The sequence below is a fragment of the Felis catus genome, chromosome A3 (assembly GCF_018350175.1).
Source record: "Felis catus isolate Fca126 chromosome A3, F.catus_Fca126_mat1.0, whole genome shotgun sequence".
In the NCBI taxonomy this organism is placed as follows: Eukaryota; Metazoa; Chordata; class Mammalia; order Carnivora; family Felidae; genus Felis; species Felis catus.
The window spans coordinates 86,032,761-86,054,671 of NC_058370.1; the positions used below are offsets into that span (position 1 = coordinate 86,032,761).

At 40.0% G+C, this 21,911-nt stretch overlaps 1 protein-coding gene across 1 annotated transcript in view; it reads right to left on the reverse strand.

Annotated features, from left to right (window-relative positions):
- Positions 1–3,376: 3,376 nt before the first annotated feature.
- GKN2 (gastrokine 2) overlaps positions 3,377–21,911 on the reverse strand; it is a 66,166-nt gene continuing 47,631 nt past the window's right edge. Inside the window, exons 3-7 of the mRNA XM_019827321.3 lie at positions 8,682–8,732; positions 8,114–8,251; positions 5,745–5,855; positions 4,722–4,878; positions 3,377–3,594 (exon numbers count right to left, since the gene is read on the reverse strand). Of these exons, the coding sequence (XP_019682880.1) occupies positions 3,512–3,594; positions 4,722–4,878; positions 5,745–5,855; positions 8,114–8,251; positions 8,682–8,732 (540 nt within the window). The 3' untranslated portion in view covers positions 3,377–3,511. The remainder of the gene's footprint in view (positions 3,595–4,721; positions 4,879–5,744; positions 5,856–8,113; positions 8,252–8,681; positions 8,733–21,911) is intronic.

Genomic DNA, 21,911 nt, shown 5'->3' on the forward strand with positions numbered 1-21,911 from the left:
GTCCAGGTTTGTAATTCTTACGTCAGTAGGGTTAGCCTATTATGAGTTAATTCATCATTATCAGAAGCTAGAAGCCTCCATATTTTTGTGAGTTCATCAGTTTATATTACGTTCGGGTTAACTAATGCTTAAACTCATTCAATCAGTTGTCTAAACAATGACTTTGCATAATAAAGTATTTGGGCTCACATATTCTACTCCTGGGAGCTCTGAATGAACAAATTACATTTAGTTCTACCTCAAGGAGACCAAATGAGTATACAGGACGTATCATTTACTGTGAGGAGAAAAATGCCATAGGAAATAAGATCTCTACCTGCAAGCCTTACCAGGATTCCTAAAATCCTCCGTTGACACTCGTGCCATGACCATGCCTGCTCTCTCAGGCCAGCTCTGGTAGCCAGATCAACTCTTCCAATAGCCTTGATGTGCGTTGTGTTGGGTCCAGACTTGCTTCTCCTCCCCAATGGCCTGGAGAAGGTCTGTGCGCAGACCTTGGGTGTATAGTGACTTAGCAGAGTAACTTAACAGTAACTTAACAGAGCTGATAGCCCAATAAAAAAAATACAGGGTAGATAAGTGGACACACACCAAAAAATCCAACTATATGCTATCTACATGACACTTACTTTAAATTTAAGCACACACATAAGCTAAAGGTGAAGGGATGGAAAAGATATTCCATGAAGATGGTGCCTAAAATAGAGTAGGGGTGGCTATACTTATATCAGACAAAATAGACTTTTAGTCAAAAACTGTCACAAGAGAAAAGAAGGCCATTACATAATGATAAAAGGGTCAACTCACCAAGAAGATATAATAATTATAAATATAAGTGCACTCAACATTGGAGTACCTAAATATAAAATGTAAACCTGGGTAGATCTGAAGAGAGAAATGGATAGCGATACAATGATAGCAGGACACTTTGATATATCACTTTCAATAATGGATAGATCATCCAGACAGAAAATCAATAAGATGACAGCAGACTTGAGTAGACCAAAGGGACCTAAGAGACATATACAGATCATTCCATCAACAACAGAATAAGATTCTGCTCAAGCTCACATAGAATATTCTCCAGAAGAGATCATATATTGGGCTACCAAACAAGTCTTAACCAATTAAAGAATCATTTCAAGTATCTTTTTCAACCACAATGGAGTGAAACTAGAAATCACTAACAAAAGGAAAACAGGAAAGTACATAGAAATTAAACAGCACACTCTTGAATAACAACCAGATCAGAAAGAAGTCAAAGGGAAATTAGAAAATATCTCAAGACACACAGAAATGAAAATAGTTGATATCTTCCCTCCCCAGCCCTTAAGAAGGAACTCCTTTTGAAAAATTTGTTTTCAAGTGTATTTATTTTTTGAGTGAGAGAGAAAGAGTTCACATAGGAAGGGAGGGGCAGATAGAGAGGAAGAGAGAGAATCTCAAGAAGGCTCCACACTGTCAGCACAGAGCCCGATGCGGGGCTGGAACTCATGAACCATGAGATTGTGACCTGAGCTGAGGTCAAGAGTTGGACGCTTAACTGACTGAGCCACCCAGGTGCCCCTAGAAGGCACTCCTTTTGAAGAAGGTTTAATGGAGCCCCACCTTCCTTGTAACTTCTGTTTGGACGCATTCCTTTTAGGCATGTGCTGGCCCACTCCACCTGCTGCCCCTAACAGGTATGCAGCATGATACCAGCACTGAGCAGGGTTGACTGACCTAATGAAAGCAGAGTCAGGAGAAAGCAGAACTTAAAAGTTCTGCTTTAACAATGGGACTAACTTTGTAAAAATGGGACTGATGTTGTAAAAATGAATGAGGATAACATACTTCTAAGCAGTAAATTCCAGAGTAGGTTGCCAATGATAACACTCCCTCTGCCCACCATCCTCCACCTCCCACCAGTCCTGGCCACAGAAGTAAGAATGTGCCCCAGGTGGTTCAGTCAGGCTCCTTTCCAAAGATTTTTAAAATTAAAACTAATTGAACTTAGAATGAAGAAAAACCCCTTCCTTTCTGATGATGACACTAGGAAAGTAGGGATGTTGGGGCTCCCAGTGGTGGTGTTTCTATCGTCCTGGAGAAAGTTAATGTAAGACACCAAGGTTGACATGCAGAGAGGAGGAGAGTCCAGAGTGGGAGAAGAGTCTGGCCACCTTCAGGCACCTAGGTCTAGCCACCCAAGACCAGAATATCCTTGTCTGTCTACAGCAAGATAAGACAATAAATTCCACCCTCCTTGCTTTAGTTAATTTGACTTGGGTTCCATCACTTGCTAACACCAAGCTCCCAGCTAGTACACTGTGCCACTCATTTGGCATGTTATACACTCTTTACTGTTGATAGCAAATGCTTTCATGTAAATGTCTCACTTCCCCAACAAGAAAATAATTGCCTTGACAATGGTAGTTTGGCCCTCATACCTATCCCAGTGCTGAGCACCACACGGGTAAGTGCTTGACGTATATTTATTAAAGGTTACTATGAAGCAGATGCACAGCGTTAGGAATAGGAGCAGTCGACAACAGGAATTCTCGTTCAAGTAATTCCTCTGTGTTCTGAACCTGCGCCCAGGTGGCCAGTCCACAGGAGAACCAGCCATGTGATCTGGGAAGGTGCCCACATGACACAATTTATTTGGAAGATTGGGAATTGCTTTCCTTCCATATCTTGACTTGGCATTCCCAGTTTCTCACTCCTGTCAAGATTTTCAGTAAGGTTCATCTTTCACTGGGTGATGGGTGTTCCCCACGACCTCTCCCCTCACTCTAAGACCAAATATATTATAATAGTATTTATTAAGGTCGAGTCTAGCGTTTTGATGAGCTAAAAGGCATTTTCTGAAAGGCACGTGAATGGCCCTCCAAGCTGGGTGCCTTGTCATGGGGGATGGTTTCCCTCACCTGAGTGGTCAAGCCGTTTGTTAACAGTACGGCAAACCCACCCCCTTCCCAGGGTGGAGGCCGCTGCCTCCTGCGGCCTGTGCAAGTGGTTGTTTTTTGGTATTTTTAATGAATATTTTGTTTTCTTATTTTTTTATTCAAGTACAATTAACATACAGTGTTATACCAGCTTCATGTGTACAGTGTATTGATTCAACAATTCTATACATTCCCCAGTACTCATCAGTATAAGTGTACTCTTAACTCCCTTCTTTTTGGTGGACAGATGGGTGGCTGGTCTGGTGGGCAGAGACAAGACGTACACTTGCACCCAGCAGACCAGCCTGCAATGACTCAGCGTTATTATCTGGGAGCTTTCGCACCTTTTGTGCTTCACTTGAAGTTCTGGCAAATTCTTTCCTTCTGTAGGTTGACATCAACATTGTTTGGCTTCCCGTTGCTGTTTACAAAAAAAAGCAAACACCCATATATCTGGAAATATAGGATTTATGTTTTACTACTGAGTCTCAACATTATTTGGGGTGTTGGGAAAGAGCTTAATTTGGCTGCTGAGTGGAAACCAAGGGGCTGTGTCTTTGAAAAGATGACGCCAGTGGGCTCGGTGCCTAAGCGTCAGTGGCCGCGCAGATGGAGATTCCAAGGATACCCAGGAATCCGGTCTTTGTGCAGGCTTTCGCACGGATGTCATCTGAAAAAGGGAGACATTTTTAAAGAAAGAGCACTAAGAAATATATTATTAGAGTGCAGCAAACCAATGCCTTTTTGTTAATGTTTTGACCGGGGGTGGGGCTATACATGTATTTTCATGATCCCCAAGTTTTTAGCTATCCTTGTATTGCAAAGGATAGTAATAGCTTAACTTAAAGAAGACTGACAATTCCTAGAAGTGCTGTTTGGCTCTCTTTGATTGATGCTGTGACATTCTGCATTGGTGACCTGTGTGCTTTTACTTATGAGTACTAATGACCCTACCAAAAGAAAAATGTCTTAAGTTTTTTTTCCTGGAGAGTAAAAATGTAATAAATGCTAATTATTGTCTTTTTTCTCTACCTTCTACTGTTCTGGGGAGTTTACCTTTTTGCGTTCTCCATCTGTGGCCTGGCCTCCCTTTCCCTCTGGCCACTCTCCTGTGTTTGGAAACTTTGTATAAAATGCTAGTAATGACTGGTTACCTGGATGAATCAGGGCTTTCTACCTGTTGGTCAGTGCACTCTGCTTGCTCTTCCTAAGACTAGTTTCTAAGACTATCCTAGATTCCTAAATGTTTTTTTAAAACTTTTTTGAAGAATAATTGACAAATGTATTTGCATGCATTTAAAGTGTACAAGGTGATGATTTGATATACATGCATATTGTAGAATGATCACCAAGATCAAGATAACACATCCATCACCTCACAGAGTTAACATAAGTAACTTGTTTGTATGTGTGTGTGGTAAGAATGCTGAAGATCTACTCTCAGCAACTTCCAAGTATACAGTACTGTTTTACTGACTCTGGTCACCATGCCTCATATTAGAGAATACAATAGTTTTTCCTTGGCACCCAGGACATTTTTAAATTTCATCCTCTATGTTAACCCATCAACTTCTCCACCAGACTATGTGTTCCTTAGGGGCAGAGTTGTATTCGTTTCTGCATCTCCCTAACATTTAGCACAATTTCCACACATGGCAGGGGTATGAAATTCCCAAAGTAAACCGAATTGGGTCATGTTCCACGTTGATTTGCATTTCACACAACACCTAGCAGAGCGCCCCGCACATTGGAGCTTTCAGAAAATACGTGATGAAGGATTAATTTATTGGTACTCACGTGTCTTCTCCACCACTTCTCCCTTATACAGGGGGACATGACTGCAGAGCTGCTTGATGGGGGAGCCGAACAGGAACCAGTCTACGTGAGTGATCAGAGACTGCAGTGGGCTGTACTTGACCCAGATGTATTTGTCCGAGTACATGTTTTTCAGAGCCTACAGTAGTATGGTAGGAGAGGATAGGATAAAGTAAGCTGACATCATCATGTGTGCCTTATGCTAAACTGACTTTTTCTTTTTCGTTTAATTAAGCAGAAGGCGGTCGGGAATCTCAAGACACCATCACTTTCCAAGCACTTAGTCTGCAGAGGGACCTCGTTATTACCAATGTTATTTTACTGCCGGTGACAATAAAACCCAGAGAGGGTAAATCCCACGACAAAGGTAGCACAGATGGGAAATTAGAGAGGGAGAATTAAACACCAGGTTCCTAGCCTTGTGTAGGGTTTGCTTATTCTCACTACCCTGTATTGTTTCTTTGCACCTTCATGTTGTTGGATATTATAACTTCACTCATTTTTCTGCCAATCACTATTTCTGAGAGTCCTGCTGTTCAGTCCTTTCTACAAAAACACTGGAATTTATTATAGGCTCTTGTATCAGGGGCTGTATGATAGAAGTCAAGCTAAGAGGGGTGCCCGGGGGGCTCAGTGGATTAAACTTCCAACTCTTGATTTCAGCTCAGGTCATGATCTCATGGTTTGTGAGCTCCAGTCCAGCATCGGGCTCAGTGCTGACAGCATGGAGCCTGCTTGTGATTCTCTCTCTCCCCCTTATTCTCTGCCCTTCCCTTGCTCTCTCTCTCTCAGAATAAATAAATAACCTTAAAAAAAAAAATCAAGCTAAGAGATGCACTCCTGCTCCCAAAAACAATAAATGTGAAAACACTTTAACAGGTGGAAAGTACATAACCATGGTAAGATATATATCATGATCTTCCCCCTTACTCTCTTTGTTCCTGTACAGGTACCAGTTTTCCCCTGCTCAAGAACAGGAAATATGCAAGGGTACCGCAGAGTTACCTTCCTCTCATAGATGTATCGTTTTAGTTGCTCCAGAGCAGGGATGGCTTTATGTTTCATGTCCAGGATGTAGCAGGCTCTTCGGGAGAGCACCCTGGATGCGATGTAGCGCTAGGACAGAAAGAGCACAGTTACTGGCCTTCCTGGTTCCCTGGGTTCTGAACTGGTGGGGATGGCATTTGAGCCTTGAGCTTGAACAATGAGTGCCAGTGACTGCTTTTCAATCTGCAATCCATTCCAGCCATGACTTCTTTTACACGGTAGTTTTGTTTTTTCCCTTGCCCTTTCTATCTCTAAAATTGTGCACCCCACTAGTCATGCTTTGCAACGAGGGCCTGTAGTTTGGGTTTAACAATTAAGAAGCATCAGCTCTCCGGAAGCCTGGGTGGCTCAGTCCGTTGTGCGTCTGACTTCAGCTCAGGTCATGATCTCACAGTTTGTGAGTTCGAGCCCCACAATGGGCTCCCTGTTGTCAGTGCAGAGCCCCCTTCGGATCCTCTGACCCCCTCCTACCCCCGTCCCTCCCCTGCTTGTGCTCTCTCTCTCTCTCAAAAATAAATACATATTTTTTTTTAAAAAAGAAGAAGCAACTCTCTGTCTCTTTCTGTTGATGTTGTTCTGCCTTTTCCTCAATTTGGAGTAAATTCAGTATTCTTTAGAACTGTGCTTTCCAATATGTTCATTACTAGCCACATGTGCTATTTAAATTTAAATTCAAGTTAAAGAAAATTTAAAACCTATTTCCTCTGTCACATATCTCACGTGCTCAGTAACCACAAGCACCCAGTAGCTTCTCTACTGGAAAATGTAGATACAGGACATTTCCACCATCGTAGAAATTTCTACTGGACAGCGCTGCTGTCCTTGACATAACTTACCGCTAACACACACACACATGCTTCGTCTATTCTCCCCTCCTTCACTGTCTTCTCTCCATCCTTTCTCCACCTCAGACCCAAGCTGGTGGGACAGGTATGAGCTGGAGGAAGGTAGGATGAAAACAGCAGTGGTGGGTGGGGCCCGTGGAGCCAGAAGGAACTGGAAGCCATCTAAGCTTCATCCTGCATGGAATTCTCTCTATGGAGTTCCAAATAATTATACAGTCTGTGAGGCTGTAAGTAATTAAAAAAACAAATTCTTGGGGCGCCTGGGTGGCGCAGTCGGTTAAGCGTCCGACTTCAGCCAGGTCACGATCTCGCGGTCCGTGAGTTCGAGCCCCGCGTCGGGCTCTGGGCTGATGGCTCAGAGCCTGGAGCCTGTTTCCGAATCTGTGTCTCCCTCTCTCTCTGCCCCTCCCCCGCTCATGCTCTGTCTCTCTCTGTCCCAAAAATCAATAAATGTTGAAAAAAAAATTAAAAAAAAAAAACAAATTCTTCTAGTTCCTATTTTTCAATTCTCACAAACTGACAGTTCCTAAAATTCAAAAATAGACTGAGGCAAAGCCTGATGACAGTTGAAAAGGCTTAAACCAAGTCTTTACCACTCTTTTTTTTTTTTTAAAGACCTTTTGGGGATTTCCTTGAAATCTGTTTTTAAAAACAACTTCAGTACAGCTTCCTTTAAAACTGTATCTTCCAAAGATTCTATACTTTCAAATGTGTCCTAGAACTCCCAACGCCGATGAGGGGGAGGAATGTAAGGAAGTTTCTACAAGAAAAGGAGAAGGAAAGCGTGTTCAAATGGTCGGTCACAGGGACTACAACCACAGCACATAGCTCTCTCCTGCAGGTCCCTAGTCAGGTGGTACAAATGGAAAACAAACAAACAAATAAATAAAGGACCGAATAACCTTTCTGAGCACGTTTGAGACTTGTTGTTAATACCAGCAACTGAAACTTGAAAATAGTTTGGAGTTGTTGGTTAACATGCTTTCCTTCTTCCCGAAGAAGTATGATTTATTGCATATCCTACTTACATAGTTAAATGTGTACAGTTGTTCCGGATTTCTGCTATTCTGTGATGGTTTATTCTATAATCATTCTTTTTCTGCATAAGTGTCTGTATTAGAAGCCCTAAGTCATTCATTTATTCATTCAATGAATATTTTTGAGTGTGCCAGGGCTTGCTTTGGGCTTGGTCACCCTTCTAGGCACTTTCTGAGCCTGTAGTGAGACAATATCATTATGCTTCCAATTTCCACCTGAAAAGGTCAAACAAGTGTGTATTTTCCTGTCACACTTTTTTTTTTAGAAATGGTTTTGTTTGTTTTTCCATCAATCGCTTGGTTATCTAAAGGGAAAAGGAGAAGTCAGAAAATTCTGAAAGCATTGCCAGTATAGTTCTTGGAATTCAGATGCATAGGAAATGGCTACCCCATCATCCTTGAGAAACCCAGTCTTGGGGAATGCAAAAATTCCCTTGCTGCTTACATGTTTATAGTCAAAAACCGTGGTAGAGGAGCATGATCCTGCATGGATGTTAATGATGGCGAAATTGTTTTCATTGTCAACTGTCACTGTCTCCTGAAGATTGCCGCCATTATTGTTTGGGTTGATGATGTTATAAACCTAGATTAACAACAAAGACATAATGGTTTCTCCGTAAATCATATGCATTGGAAAGGCAACCCACCAGGTAAAATAAAGTCATCCACTTGCTGTGAATGGGAGATCGAAGCCTGAAACCTCTTCCCTGGCATCCTATACTAAAAGCCCATGCTTAAATAAGAATGTGAGGCTCTTCTTCATAGTTCACTATGTTATATACGGGAGAAGTAATGACATCACAGGAGAAATGAAATTGACCACATTTTACAGCAATGGGTTGCATTTTTGAAGGCATTCCAGTTAGAAATAACCAACCTTATTGATTGCACTATTGGGTATTTCTGGGATTCCATCCCAAACAGGGCTCTCTCCTGTCCTTCAGATTATCTTGTATCTTCCTTTTCCTCTCCCAATATCTCCAAGATATAAAGTCCATAATGAACCAACTTACATCATATCCATGAGATTGTGTCCCAAAGATGGCCAGCACCAGGCATACCACCTGAAAAACAGACCAGTTGCATCCATTCCACTGAGGGCAAAGACATAAGGAGACACTGGACAGGACAAATACAAGTATCTCACATAGTATCTCACACCTAGAGACACAAGTGGGTGGTCATGAATGGTCAACAGTACATTTCCAAAATGTGAAAACGCATTCACTCATTTGACAGACATTTATAGAGTTCATGCTATTTGTCAAACATAAGATTCTACCTTTAATACCCAATTCCCAACCCTTCCCAACATTATAATCTTCTAGGTAGCATATGTTCTTACACCAAGAACAACTTGGAGCAGGTGAATAGTGAGGAAGGATTTATTTTACTATGGGAATACCCTGGTGTGATCCACACTAGATTTGGATTATAGGAGTCAAGTTGTGTTTTCTGGTTAAAAAAAGAATTATTTAATTCCTTGGGGTTGAGAGGGTAAAATAGATTTAAAATGGATTCATGGGTGACAGAAATACAATGGATTCCCAAGGAAAACATGACAATAGGGTGCTTGGAGGCACGGTTAATTTTTGAGGCTGACATTAAGGAAAGTTCTATATTCATCTTAGTGATGCCATCAGACAAATAAATGTTAGGTTAACCGGCTGAGACTGACACTGAGGGAGGCAGTTCTGAAATTTTGCTGTAGTTATGTTAAGAGTTATCCAACATGTTGATCCCAGTTTTGTGCTCTCTTTTCTGAACATCACAGTGTATGGCACTTTCATTGCAAACCACTTATGAAGGGAATCTGCAGGGAAGCAGATATTTTTAAGAACCATCAGTAGGACTTTTCTACTCCCCTAACAATCACCAATAACATTTCTCTTCTGATGACTGGGGGTGAAGTGTCTGACGAAAACCTGTGTGGAGATATCCAACCTGCCTACCTGCATAGCCACATACCTTCTCTGACTCCAGGCCAGCTCTAGAAACCTTTGACGCTCCTCTGGATACTATATAATGGGTCTACAGAGGTTTGAACAGATGGGTGGAGGACTGACCACCATAGTGATATAATTAGAGAAAGCTCAAAAAGTGTCCCCTGCCCCCAAATAACCACCCAATCAACATCATGATTAATACACCACGGTTACAGCTTTGTTTCGGTGATAGATCTCCTCTTGGAAAATCAAGAGACACCTGGGGAGAGGGAACTTTTTAAGTCAACGATCTTGAACACTTGACGGGGAGGAACTTATCATTTTGCTTTTTCCCTCAACAACTAAATGAGAATAGGGGATACATGACTGGGGAAAGAGTTACCTTCTGGATCGAAACACAGTCCTCTGTTCATGGAGCACAGCAGTGTGGGACCATGGGAGACTGAGACCAGGGCTGGGATTGGCAGGAGGAGAGGTGGTCACAGCAGGAATGTTCCTGCCAGTGGGGTCTGAGAGGGGTACATTTCAAGTCTAAACCTCACATTTACTGGCATGGGAAAATCACATTCCTCTGTGCCTCGGTTTCCTCATCTGTGGAATGGGGTAATACTACTCAACTCACAGAGTTGTGGAGTGAATAGATCAAAGTATTTATGTGAAGTGTGTAGCATAGGACCTAGTATGCACTTAGAAAAATGACAGCTATTATCTTTTTTTTTAATTACCACTTCTTTTTTAAATAGTAAATGCTGCTGTCCTAAAATGCCTACAATCTTCCCAAGCTCATAATTATTTAAAATTCTCCAAATTAAAGTTCTCTAGATATTTCCAAATTCTTTCCTTGCATTTTTAAATAAACATCTCAGAAAATAGACGATGGACAAGTAAATATGTGACTTAATATTCAACACTATCGCTGCCAAAGACACTATTTAATTCAATCATAGGAGCTTAGAAGCATGCACAGTGTTCATCTAAGTCTTCTGAAATCGAAGGCACATTGAATTTGAACATTCTCTGCAAGAGCCACCACAAGAGTATAAAGAAGCATAAACAAATACTCACGAGGATTTTCATTTTGCCTGATGGGAAGAAGGTGCCCAAGCAAGTGAGGCTACCGGTGCAACTTCCACCCTTTATATTAGCTTTAAGGTGTGGACATCTCTTTCCAGAACAATTAATTTGGAAAAGGCCATGTCCATATATCTGACACACCCCAGCAAACACCTTTATCAGGATTGAGACCCAGTCACATAACCTGCTATCAATAAAGTTCATTAGTCAGTAGTGAAAATTTACCACTTGGTCACTCAGTAAATATTCCTTGCTTATCTGCATTATGTTGCAGTTAAGATTTCAATTTCCACCCTTTAAAAATATTACAGGATGCTTGTTCTACACCAACATCGTATAGACATACAAGGACACAGTCCTACTATCTGCCCTAATGTTAAAGTCCTCCCTTAAGAATCTTCAATGTCTTTTCAGGTCTGCCCTGCATTTTGAATTCTTCTGCCCAAAGACTGGACATAAGACAAGAGTTGAACACTGGCTGGGGGGGGGGGGGGGGGGCTATGACCTTATTTCTTCTCCCTTTTGAAGTTGGTCCCAATTTCCAGAGATTCATGAGAAACAAGATTCAGATAGCACTCTGCCCAATTACCAGGATTAGCCAAATTTTTACATGTAGCATTGCCCAAAACTCCATAAAAACTGTGTTATATATCTCTAGTTATCCTGAAATGCACTGGAAATTTCTCAAATTAAAAAAAAATAGAATAAAGTTGGATATGTGTAATTTTTATAATGCCAAGATAAAAAAATATTTGGCTAGTGTTACGGTAGAATCATTAATTCAGAAGGCGGGGAAATACAAAAACAGTACCTATAAATGACAAAACTGTTAAATATTGAGAATCACTATGGTCAGCAGAGAAATAACGTAAATGATGTTCCTGTTCTACAGCTGGAATCACTTCCTAACTAGCTGCTTAAAGTAACAGGTTTTTCAAAAGCAGACATTGGGCATTTGGGGGGTTACCGACTTTACTGGAGTTCCCCTACCCTGGCTGGTTAGCTGGCATGCATGTAAAACGTGCTGCTTTATTAAATCTTTTTGAGATACTGGCAGCAAGAAGGATTACAGTGTTGTAGTACAATTGCAAATTTTCTCCCATGTCTGGTTCCCAAGCCCCCCAAAATCAAGCCAGCTCCCACACCTGAGGCAGACAAAGGTATTACATACTTGCATTCCTTCCTATTTTTGTCTGCCTTCTTTGTATTGATAAAGACTTCACATTCTTTTTTTCCCTTTTATTTCTGGAAGTTTTCAACTTTTTTATTATTTCGTTCTAACTTTGATATTCTAGCATGCATACTTCATTTATCACATTCCTTACAATCCAAAAGGTATCCTGCATTTTCATCTTCTCAACAAAGACAAGAACTCAGTAACCTTTGACTAATTACTGAGCATTTTTCCATCCCCATACGGGTATATTTGTGCAGCATTTTACTTTCACCTTTATTAATTTATTTTTATTTTTTTTAATGTTTATTTTTGAAAGAGAGAGAGAGAGAGAGACAGACTGTGAGCGGAGAAGGGGCAGAGAGAGGGAGACATGGAGTCTGAAGCAGGCTCCAGGCTCCCAGCTGTCAGCACAGAGCCGGATGCAGGGTTTGAACTCACCAACTGCGACCAACTGCGAAATCATGATGTGAGCCGAAGTCAGATGCTTAACCGACTGAGCCACCCAGGTGCCCCTTTCCCCTTTAAAAAATAGCACAAAAATACTTGTTTCCCATCAATAGATAATTAAATTAATCAAATTTTTGTGCTAATTCTCATTTTTTATATCCCCCAAAGTTTGTTTCCTCTTGGCTTAAGTATATCTTTTATAGTTCTTTTATTGAGATCCAATAAATACTAATTTTTTCTGTCTTTTTATGTTTAAAAATACCTTTTTATGTTTAAAAATACCTTTTAAAAAAAGTTTGTTTATTTTGAAAGAGAGAGCACAGGCAAGGGAGGGGCAGAGACAGAGGGAAAGAGAGAGAATTCCAAGCAGGCTCTGCACTATCTGTGTGGAGCCCAATGTGGCACTTGAAATCATAAACCACAAGATCATGACCTGAGCACAAGTTGGACACTTAACCGACTAAGCCACCCAGGCGCCCCCCCCAAAACAAGATTTTATTTAAATTCAAGTTAGCATATAGTGTATTGTTGGTTTCAGGAGGAGAATCTAGTGATTCATCACTTACATACAACACCCAGTGCTCATCACAAGTGCCCTCCTTAATGCCCATCATCCATCTAGCCCATTCCCCCACCCACCTCCCCTCCAGCAACCCTCAGTTTGTTATCTATGGTTAAGAGTTTCCTATGGTTTGCCTCTCTCTCTTTTTTAATCTTGTTTTATTTTTCTTTCCCTTCCCTATGTTCATCCGTTTTGTTTCTTAAATTCTACACATGAGTAAAATCATATGGTATTTGTCTTTCTCTGACTGACTTATTTTACTTAGCATAATGCATTCTAGCTTCATCCATGTCATTGCAAATGGCAAGATTTCATTCTTTTTGATGGCTGAGTAATATTCCACTGTATATTCCACTGTATGTATATATATATATATATATATATATATATATATACCACTTCTTTATCCATTCATCAGTCAATGGACATTTGAGCTGTTTCCATAATTTGGCTATTGTTGATAGTGCTGCTATAAATGTTGGGGCTCATGTGCCCTTTTGAATCAGTAGAAAATGTCTTTATTTTCTTCTCACTTTAGAATTGTAGTTATAGGTTGACAGGTATTTTCCTTCTAGCACTTTAAAGATGTTAGCCCATTGCTTTCTGGCACCCACTGTTGCTGATGTAAAACACGATATCAGCATGGTTGCAATGTTCCTAATTTGTTCTTTTCCACAGTAATATGCTGTTCTATTTCTGCCAATTTTATTCTTATAATTTATTGTTCTTTTTTACAAATTTAATGCCTTCGTTTATATCTGAAAGTATCTTAAACACATCCTTAGTTAATGTCTTTCTCTTGCTATTTTGTTGTTCAAACCAAATAGTAAATCTTTTTATTTCCACCTATTTACTGGGTTAGTTACCTTTAGGTAAGTTGAAATCCACTTTAACTCTCACCTTCTTTTTTATAGTCTTTTCTTTATGATGACTCTGGCCATTCTTTGTCATGGTGCAGCCAATGAATTCATTACCAGGTCATTTTTGCCATATCTAAGAAAGGGCTGGAAACCTGCTGTTAGGGGGGGCAAAGAGTTTCAATTCTAAATGGCCCTGGGATGAGGGTGCAGTTATTTGGGCAAGCTAATGCAGATCTTACCATAAGAAAAAAAATTAATTCCAAGTGAATTTTTTAAATACATACAAGCATTGAACATATAGTAAAAGAAGTCAAAAACAAAAAGGAAAAAGGAACAAACTAGAGGAAAATACAGGTGAACCTTGATCTGATTTTCGCAATGCGAAAGATTTCCTAAGCCTGAAAGTATTGGAATATGTCACAAGAAAATAATGTATAAGCCTCACTAATAATATATAAATGATTATTAGTTATTTAAAAAAATTAAAGGCACATTTGGGACACCTGGGTGGCTTAGTCAGTTAAGCATCCGACTTCGGCTCAGCTCATGATCTCACAGTTCATGAGTTCAAGCCCCACTTCAGGCTTTGTGCTGACAGCTCAGAGCCTGGAGCCTGCTTCGGATTCTGTGTCTCCCTCTCTCTCTGCCCTTCCCCCACTTGTGCTCTGTGTCTCTCTCTCTCTCAAAAGTAAATAAACATTAAAGAAAATTAAAGGCACACTTAAAACTCAGGAAAAATACTTTTAACACATATGAGAGACAAAGAGTAATATTTTCTTTGTTTATTTTTTTAGGATTGAATAACCTTTCTTATTTTTATTATTAAATAAACAGCCAAATGTTTATTTTTTTTTAATTTTTTTTTAACGTTTATTTATTTTTGAGACAGAGAGAGACACAGCATGAACGGGGGAGGGGCAGAGAGAGAGGGAAACACAGAATCAGAAGCAGGCTCCAGGCTCTGAGCCATCAGCCCAGAGCCCGACGCGGGGCTCGAACTCGCAGACCGCGAGATCATGACCTGAGCCGAAGTCGGACGCTCAACCGACTGAGCCACCCAGGCGCCCCTACAGCCAAATGTTTATTAAAAATCTCCAAAAAGTAATAGTTTCAAGTTATAAACGGCTTTTACAAATTCAAAAGAAAATAGTGAATGCATGCAATGTTTTTTAATGGGCAAAGAACCTGATTACAGGAAGGGGCATTAATAGGAGATGATACAGAGTTGAAGCTTGGAAAACACCTTGCCCAGATTTGAATTTCGAGTTCTCTAATTTCTCACCATGTGCCTCAAAATCTTCGTGAGGACAGAAGGAGAACAAAGTGCCTCTTCAGAGCATCCTTGGGAACATGGATGAGCTCATACACAACATACTTACAGTAGTCACTGGTGCAGAGTGAGCTTGCAATAAAATTTACCCAATATTATGAAACTATCTTCATAAGTAAAACATGTTCAAACTTGTAAATTATTAAATAATTGAAAATTCAAGCAGCTTTACTAAATTAAATATAAATGGAACTAAGATATCTGGAAAATCCCTAATTATCTGAACACTTTTTATTTTTTTTATTTTTTATTTTTTTAACGTTTATTTATTTTTGAGACAGGGAGAGACAGAGCATGAACGGGGGAGGGTCAGAGAGAGAGGGAGACACAGAATCAGAAACAGGCTCCAGGCTCTGAGCTGTCAGCACAGAGCCCGACGCGGGGCTCGAACTCACAGACCGTGAGATCATGACCTGAGGCGAAGTCGGCCGCTTAACCGACTGAGCCACCCAGGCGCCCCTGAACACTTTTTAAAAAACCACTTCCAGGGGCGCCTGGGTGGCACAGTCGGTTAAGCGTCCGACTTCAGCCAGGTCACGATCTCGCGGTCCGTGAGTTCGAGCCCCGCGTCAGGCTCTGGGCTGATGGCTCGGAGCCTGGAGCCTGTTTCCGATTCTGTGTCTCCCTCTCTCTCTGCCCCTCCCCCGTTCATGCTCTGTCTCTCTCTGTCCCAAAAATAAATAAAAACGTTGGGAAAAAAATTTTTTTTAAAAACCACTTCCAAATAAATCATGGGTTAAAGAGGTAGTCACAAGGAAATTAGAAAATATTTTGAAGTTAAGGAAGTGAATATGCAACATATCAGAATTTGTGGATACAGAGAAAATCGTAGCACTGAATACTCATATTGGAAAAAAAAGGCCTAAAATAAATGATCAAAGTACTTACCCTAAGAAACATGAAAACAAATATCAAATTAAACCTAAAGCAAGCACAAAACAAGAAATAATAAAGATAAGGACAGAAATAAATGCAATTGATTATAGAAAAATCAGAAAAAAAATCAATGAAAAACGCCAATGGTTTAAGTGATCAATCGATAAATCTCTAGCCAGACTGTTCAAGAGAAAAAAGGCATGAATTATTAATACCACCAATAAAAAGGGAGCATCAATACATCAGTGCTGATTTTATACCCATTAAAAGAATAATAAGAGAATATTCCAAACAACTTTATGTCCAAAATCAACAATCACATGAAGTCAACAATCTAAATGAAATAGACAAAATTCTTAAAAACCACAGACTATCAAAATTTACTCAAGAAGAAATAAATACCTTGAGTGAGCCTATATCAATCAAAGAAATTGAATTTGTAGTTAAAAACTTTCCAGGGTGCCTGGGTGGCTCAGTCAGTTACTCTTGATCTTGGCTCAGGTCATGATCTCACAGCTCCTGAGATGCAGCCTTGTATTGGGCTCTGCACTGATGTCACAGAGTCTGCTTGGGATTCTGTCTCTCCTTCTCTCTGCCCCTCCCCCACTTATGTGGTTTATTTTCAAAAAAATAAATAAATAAACTTAAAAAAAAACCTTTCCCACAAGAAAGGTACCTGGGTGGCTCAGTTGGTTAAGTGTCCGACTCTTGATTTCGGCTCAAGTCGTGATGATTTCAGGGTTGTGGGATCGAGCCCCATGTGGGGCTTCACACTGGGCATGGAACCTGCTTGGGATTCTCTCCCTCCTTCTCTCTCAGCCCCTCCCCTGCTCACACATGCCTGGGTGGCTCAGTCAGTTGAGCATCTGACTTTAGCTCAGATCATGATCTCATAGTGAGTTCCATCCTGCATCATGTTCACTTCTGTCAGCACAGAGCCCGCTTCGGATCCCCTGTCCCCTTCTCTCTCTGCCCCTCCCCCACAGGTTCTCTCTCTCTCTTTCAAAATAAATAAATAAACTTAAAAATAAAATAGGCAAAAGATTTATATGGTGGTTTACCAAGAAGGTATACAGATGGCAAATAGGTATATAAAAAGATGCTTAACCTCATTGGTAATCAGGGAAATGCAAGTTAAAACCACAATACACCTATTTTGAATGGCTAAAAACCACAAACAAGCAAACAAGAGTGAACATTCCAAGTGTTGTCAAAGATTTGGAGCGAATAAAATTCAAGATATTATGACCACTTTGAAAAACCCTTTGGCAATTGCTCATAAAGTTGATGTAATTATCATAAGACCCAGAAAACTCACTTCTAGGTGTTTACCCAAGGGAAGCAAAACTATACGTGCACATTGGAACCTCTGGGTGAATATTTGTAATAGCTTGATTTGTAATCACCGAGTTTAGGAAACAACCCAAATGCCTTTCAACAGGTGATTGGAGAGTTAAACTGTGATATGTTTATATAATGAAACAATAATAAAGGACCAACCCAATGATACATGACATAGTTGAATCTTAAATGCATTATACTGAGTGAAAATAGCAATAACAAAAAAAAGGCTCCCTACTGTTTAATCCTATTTATATGACAATTTGGAAAGATAAGAGTAAAAGGGCAGGAAACAGATGAATGGTTGACAGGGGCTAAGGATGAGGGGTAAGACTGGCTATAAAGGGCACAAGGAAGCTTTGGGGGTGGCTCATGTTCTGTACTTGTTTTCCTGGTGGTTCACCACTGTGTGCATTTGCTAGAACACAGAACCATAGAGTCATAAGGATAAACTTTACTGTTTACAAATTCTATTTCAATAAACCTGATTAGGAAAATACTATTCATTAAGTATAAAAATATAAGCAACATTTAAAAACAAATTGAAAACTGAAATATTCAACATATAACAGAAACAAATGGTAATATTCTCAACTTATTAAATGTTTTCCAAATCCACAGGAGAAAAAAATGAACACAGGTAATTTTTTTTAATGGACAATGACCTGCTTTGAGGGAGCAAAGTAAGAGGAGATGGTTAAGAGTTGAGGCTTCTGACATTCTGCCTGAACTTCAATTTTTTAGGTACTCCCTGTGTGATCTTTGGCAAGTTATTTGGTCTCTGTGTACCTCAATATCCTCATCTGTAGGTAAAAAGCAATAAAATGGCTCCTCACAAGGTTGCTGTAAAGATTAAAGGAGGTCATGCATCTAAAGACTTGGAATAGCAGCTGACATGCTGGGTTCACAATAAATGTTGTCGATTTATTGGTCACTATTTATTATAAATAAATATTTTTTATAAATAAAAAACATTCAATACCATTAATTATTAAGAAACTGAAATTCGATAATTTAATAAGATACCACTGGTTTTGGGGCGCCTGGGTGGCGCAGTCGGTTAAGCGTCCGACTTCAGCCAGGTCGCGATCTCGCGGTCCGTGAGTTCGAGCCCCACGTCGGGCTCTGGGCTGATGGCTCAGAGCCTGGAGCCTGTTTCCGATTCTGTGTCTCCCTCTCTCTCTCTGCCCCTCCCCCGTTCATGCTCTGTCTCTCTCTGTCCCAAAAAAATAAATAAAAAACGTTGAAAAAAAAAATTTAAAAAAAAAAAAAAAGGGGCGCCTGGGTGGCGCAGTCGGTTAAGCGTCCGACTTCAGCCAGGTCACGATCTCGCGGTCCGTGAGTTCGAGCCCCGCGTCGGGCTCTGGGCTGATGGCTCAGAGCCTGGAGCCTGCTTCCGATTCTGTGTCTCCCTCTCTCTCTGCCCCTCCCCCACTCATGCTCTGTCTCTCTCTGTCCCAAAGATAAATAAACGTTGAAAAAAAAAATTAAAAAAAAAAAGATACCACTGGTTTTAATTCTATAAAAAAATACCACAGGTTCAACATATGCGTGCACATACTAAAAATCAGATTTAAAAAAAATGTGCAACTTCAGGTTTTCATTCCAACATATAACAGTGCTTAGGCGCGACCACTCCTCTCCTTGCAGGAAATAAGCCAAATGAAGATCAACCAACTTTCCTTGAAGCCATCAGAGAATTGAAGTCACTGGGCACACTGCCATGGCAAAATCGGAAGAGACAGGTGAACACAAAGAATCACAGCTGAGATAAGAGTACCTGGAGCTGAAGCCACCAGAGCCAAACTGATGGGAACATCTAAGTGGTAATTTTCACAAGCTTCTGAAGTCTGAGTGTGGACCAGGGTGAGAGTGACAAATTCCTGAACACCAAAACCATCTGTGGGTTTTCACTCCGGGAACCATACCAGGTTCTCATGGTGAAAAGACAAGAAAACCACCTCGGTTCTCTGTCAGGGAGCAAGGAAAAGTAACCATTCTGAAATATGCCAAGAACATTCTCTACAGCAAGACCTGATCTCCAGTGAAAAAAATTTCTCCAGAGCCTTATCTCATCTAGATAGAAAAGGGCAAATACCCAACTCCAGTGCCCTCTCGCTTTCTTGTTTCATCTCATCTAAGGAAAATAAGAAAAGAAAAACCTGGGGTGCCTGGGTGGCTCAGTCGGTTAAGTGTCTGACTCTTGACTTCGGCTCAGGTCATGATCTCACAGTTTCTGAGTTCCGAGCCCCACATCGGGCTCTGTGCTGCCAGCCTGGGATTCTCTCTCTCCCTCTCTCTCTCTGCTCCTCTCTCTCTCTCTCTCTCAATAAATAAATAAGTAAACTTAAAAAAAAAAGGCTAAGAAACACTTGTGAAAGTCACAGCCCAAAGACTCAGGCCCACTAAAAGACTGAGACTCAAATTATAGAATGCTTCTCTTTTGCAACTTCTTATTACTTCGTTAACAGGGTTCAAGTTTCACAACAGTGAATTACAGCTTTAAAAAACTGCAAGGCACAGACTCTATTTAAGAAGAAGATTTTAGAGAAACACAAAGGTGAGGGGGGGTGGGGACAAAAACTATGGTACTAAAGAAATTTAAAGCCCCTGAGGCGCAAATCTTAGCAACAGCAAACAGTTAACAGAGCCCAACTCCAGCCACATTAACATAAAGCCTCATGCAAAAGGCTTATTTACCTCAAATCCTGATACCTTATGTCCTGCTTTCAACAAACAATGAAACACGAAGAGAAGAAAAGAACTAAAAGAAAAGATGGTGGAGAATATCCAAGAACTGTGGGACATTTTCTTTTTTTTAATGTTTATTTCTGAGAGAGTGCAAGCAGGGGAGGGGCAGACAGAGAAAGGGACAGGGGATTCAAAGCAGGCTCTGTGCTGACAGCAGTGAACCTGATGCGGGGCTTGAACTCACTAACTGTAACTGTCAAGTCTGGACTTTGGGTGATAATGAGTTGTCAGTGCAGGTTCATCAGTTGTAACAAATGCACCACTCGTGTTGATGTTGATAATGGAAGAGGCTGTGGATGTGTGGGAGCAGGGGGTATACAGGAAATCTCTGTACCTTCTGCTCAATTTTGCTGTTAACCTAAAACTTCTCTTTTAAAAAAAAGGCTATTGAATAAAACTGTTTTTAAAAACAGAAGGTGAAAAAGAAGAAACAAAAACCAAGGGCAACGAGTACAAAACACACCTATCTTGATTGTCTAGCAGTTAAAAATGGTAGATAATAGTCCAGCTATACCTATAATCCCTTAAATGTGAATGATCTAAATACACCAAGTAGAAAACAAAGACTGTTTGAATGGATCAAAAAATAGGGCCCAACTGAATGCAAACTGGTGCAGCCACGGTGGAAGACAGCATGGAATTTCCTCAAAAAGCCACACTATTGGATATTTACCCAAAGAATACTAAAACACTAAGTCAAAGGGATAACTGCACACCTATGTTTATAGCAGCATTATTCACAATAACCAAGATATGAAAGCAGCCAAAGTGTCCATTGATTGATGAATGGATAAAGAACAACTGATACATATATATGTATATATATGTATATATATATATATTTATGTGTGTGTATGTATATATACATATGATATATATTATATATATATAAAATAATATATAATAGAATATTATTCAGCCTTAAAAAGGAATGAAATCTTGCCATTTGCAAGGATGGATTTGCACAGGTGGACCTAGAGAGTATCATACTAAGCAAAATAAGTCAGTCAGAGAAAGACAAACACCATATGATTTCACTCACATGCGGAATTTAAGAAACAAAACAAATGAACAAAGGGGAAAAAAGAGAAAGAGAGAGACAAGCCAAGAAACAGACTTTTAACTATAGAGAACAAACTGATGGTTGCCAGAGGAGAGGTGGGGGAGGGGGGCGGCTTGGATGAAATAGGTGATGGAGATTAAGGAGGGCACTTGTGATGAGCACTGGGTGATGTATGGAATTGTGGAGTCACTAAATTGTACACCCGAAACTACTGTAACCGTGTATGTTAACTATACTGGAATTTAAAATTTAATAAATAAAAATAAAAAGAAGACCGAACTATATGCTATATACAAAAGAAAAAGCCATTTTAATATAAAGACACAGATAGGTTAAAAGTAAGGAGGTGAAGAAAGATATACCATCTAATGTTAATTTTTTTAAAAAGCAGAGGTGCTTTTTTATATATTAATTTTAGACAAAGCTGACGTCAGAACAATAACAACAGCAACAAAAAAACATGATCAGGGATAAAAAGGGTGAATTCTTCAGGAAGATATGATCTTTGATACACATGTACCTAACAAAAGAGTATCAAAATACAAGAGGTTAAAAACTTAAGAGAAATGCAATGAGAAATAAAGAAACCCACTCTTCTAGACTTTACTACCTCTTTTTCAGTATTGACAGATCAAACAGGCAGAAAATCAATAAGGAAATAGATGAACTGAACAGCACCATCAATCAATTGCATCTAATTGATGTGTAGAGTATTGCATTCCGTAACATCAGTATACACATTCTTCTCAAGCTCTTAGGAAACATTCACCAACAAAGACCATATTCTGGGCCATAAAACACACCTTACCAATTTTA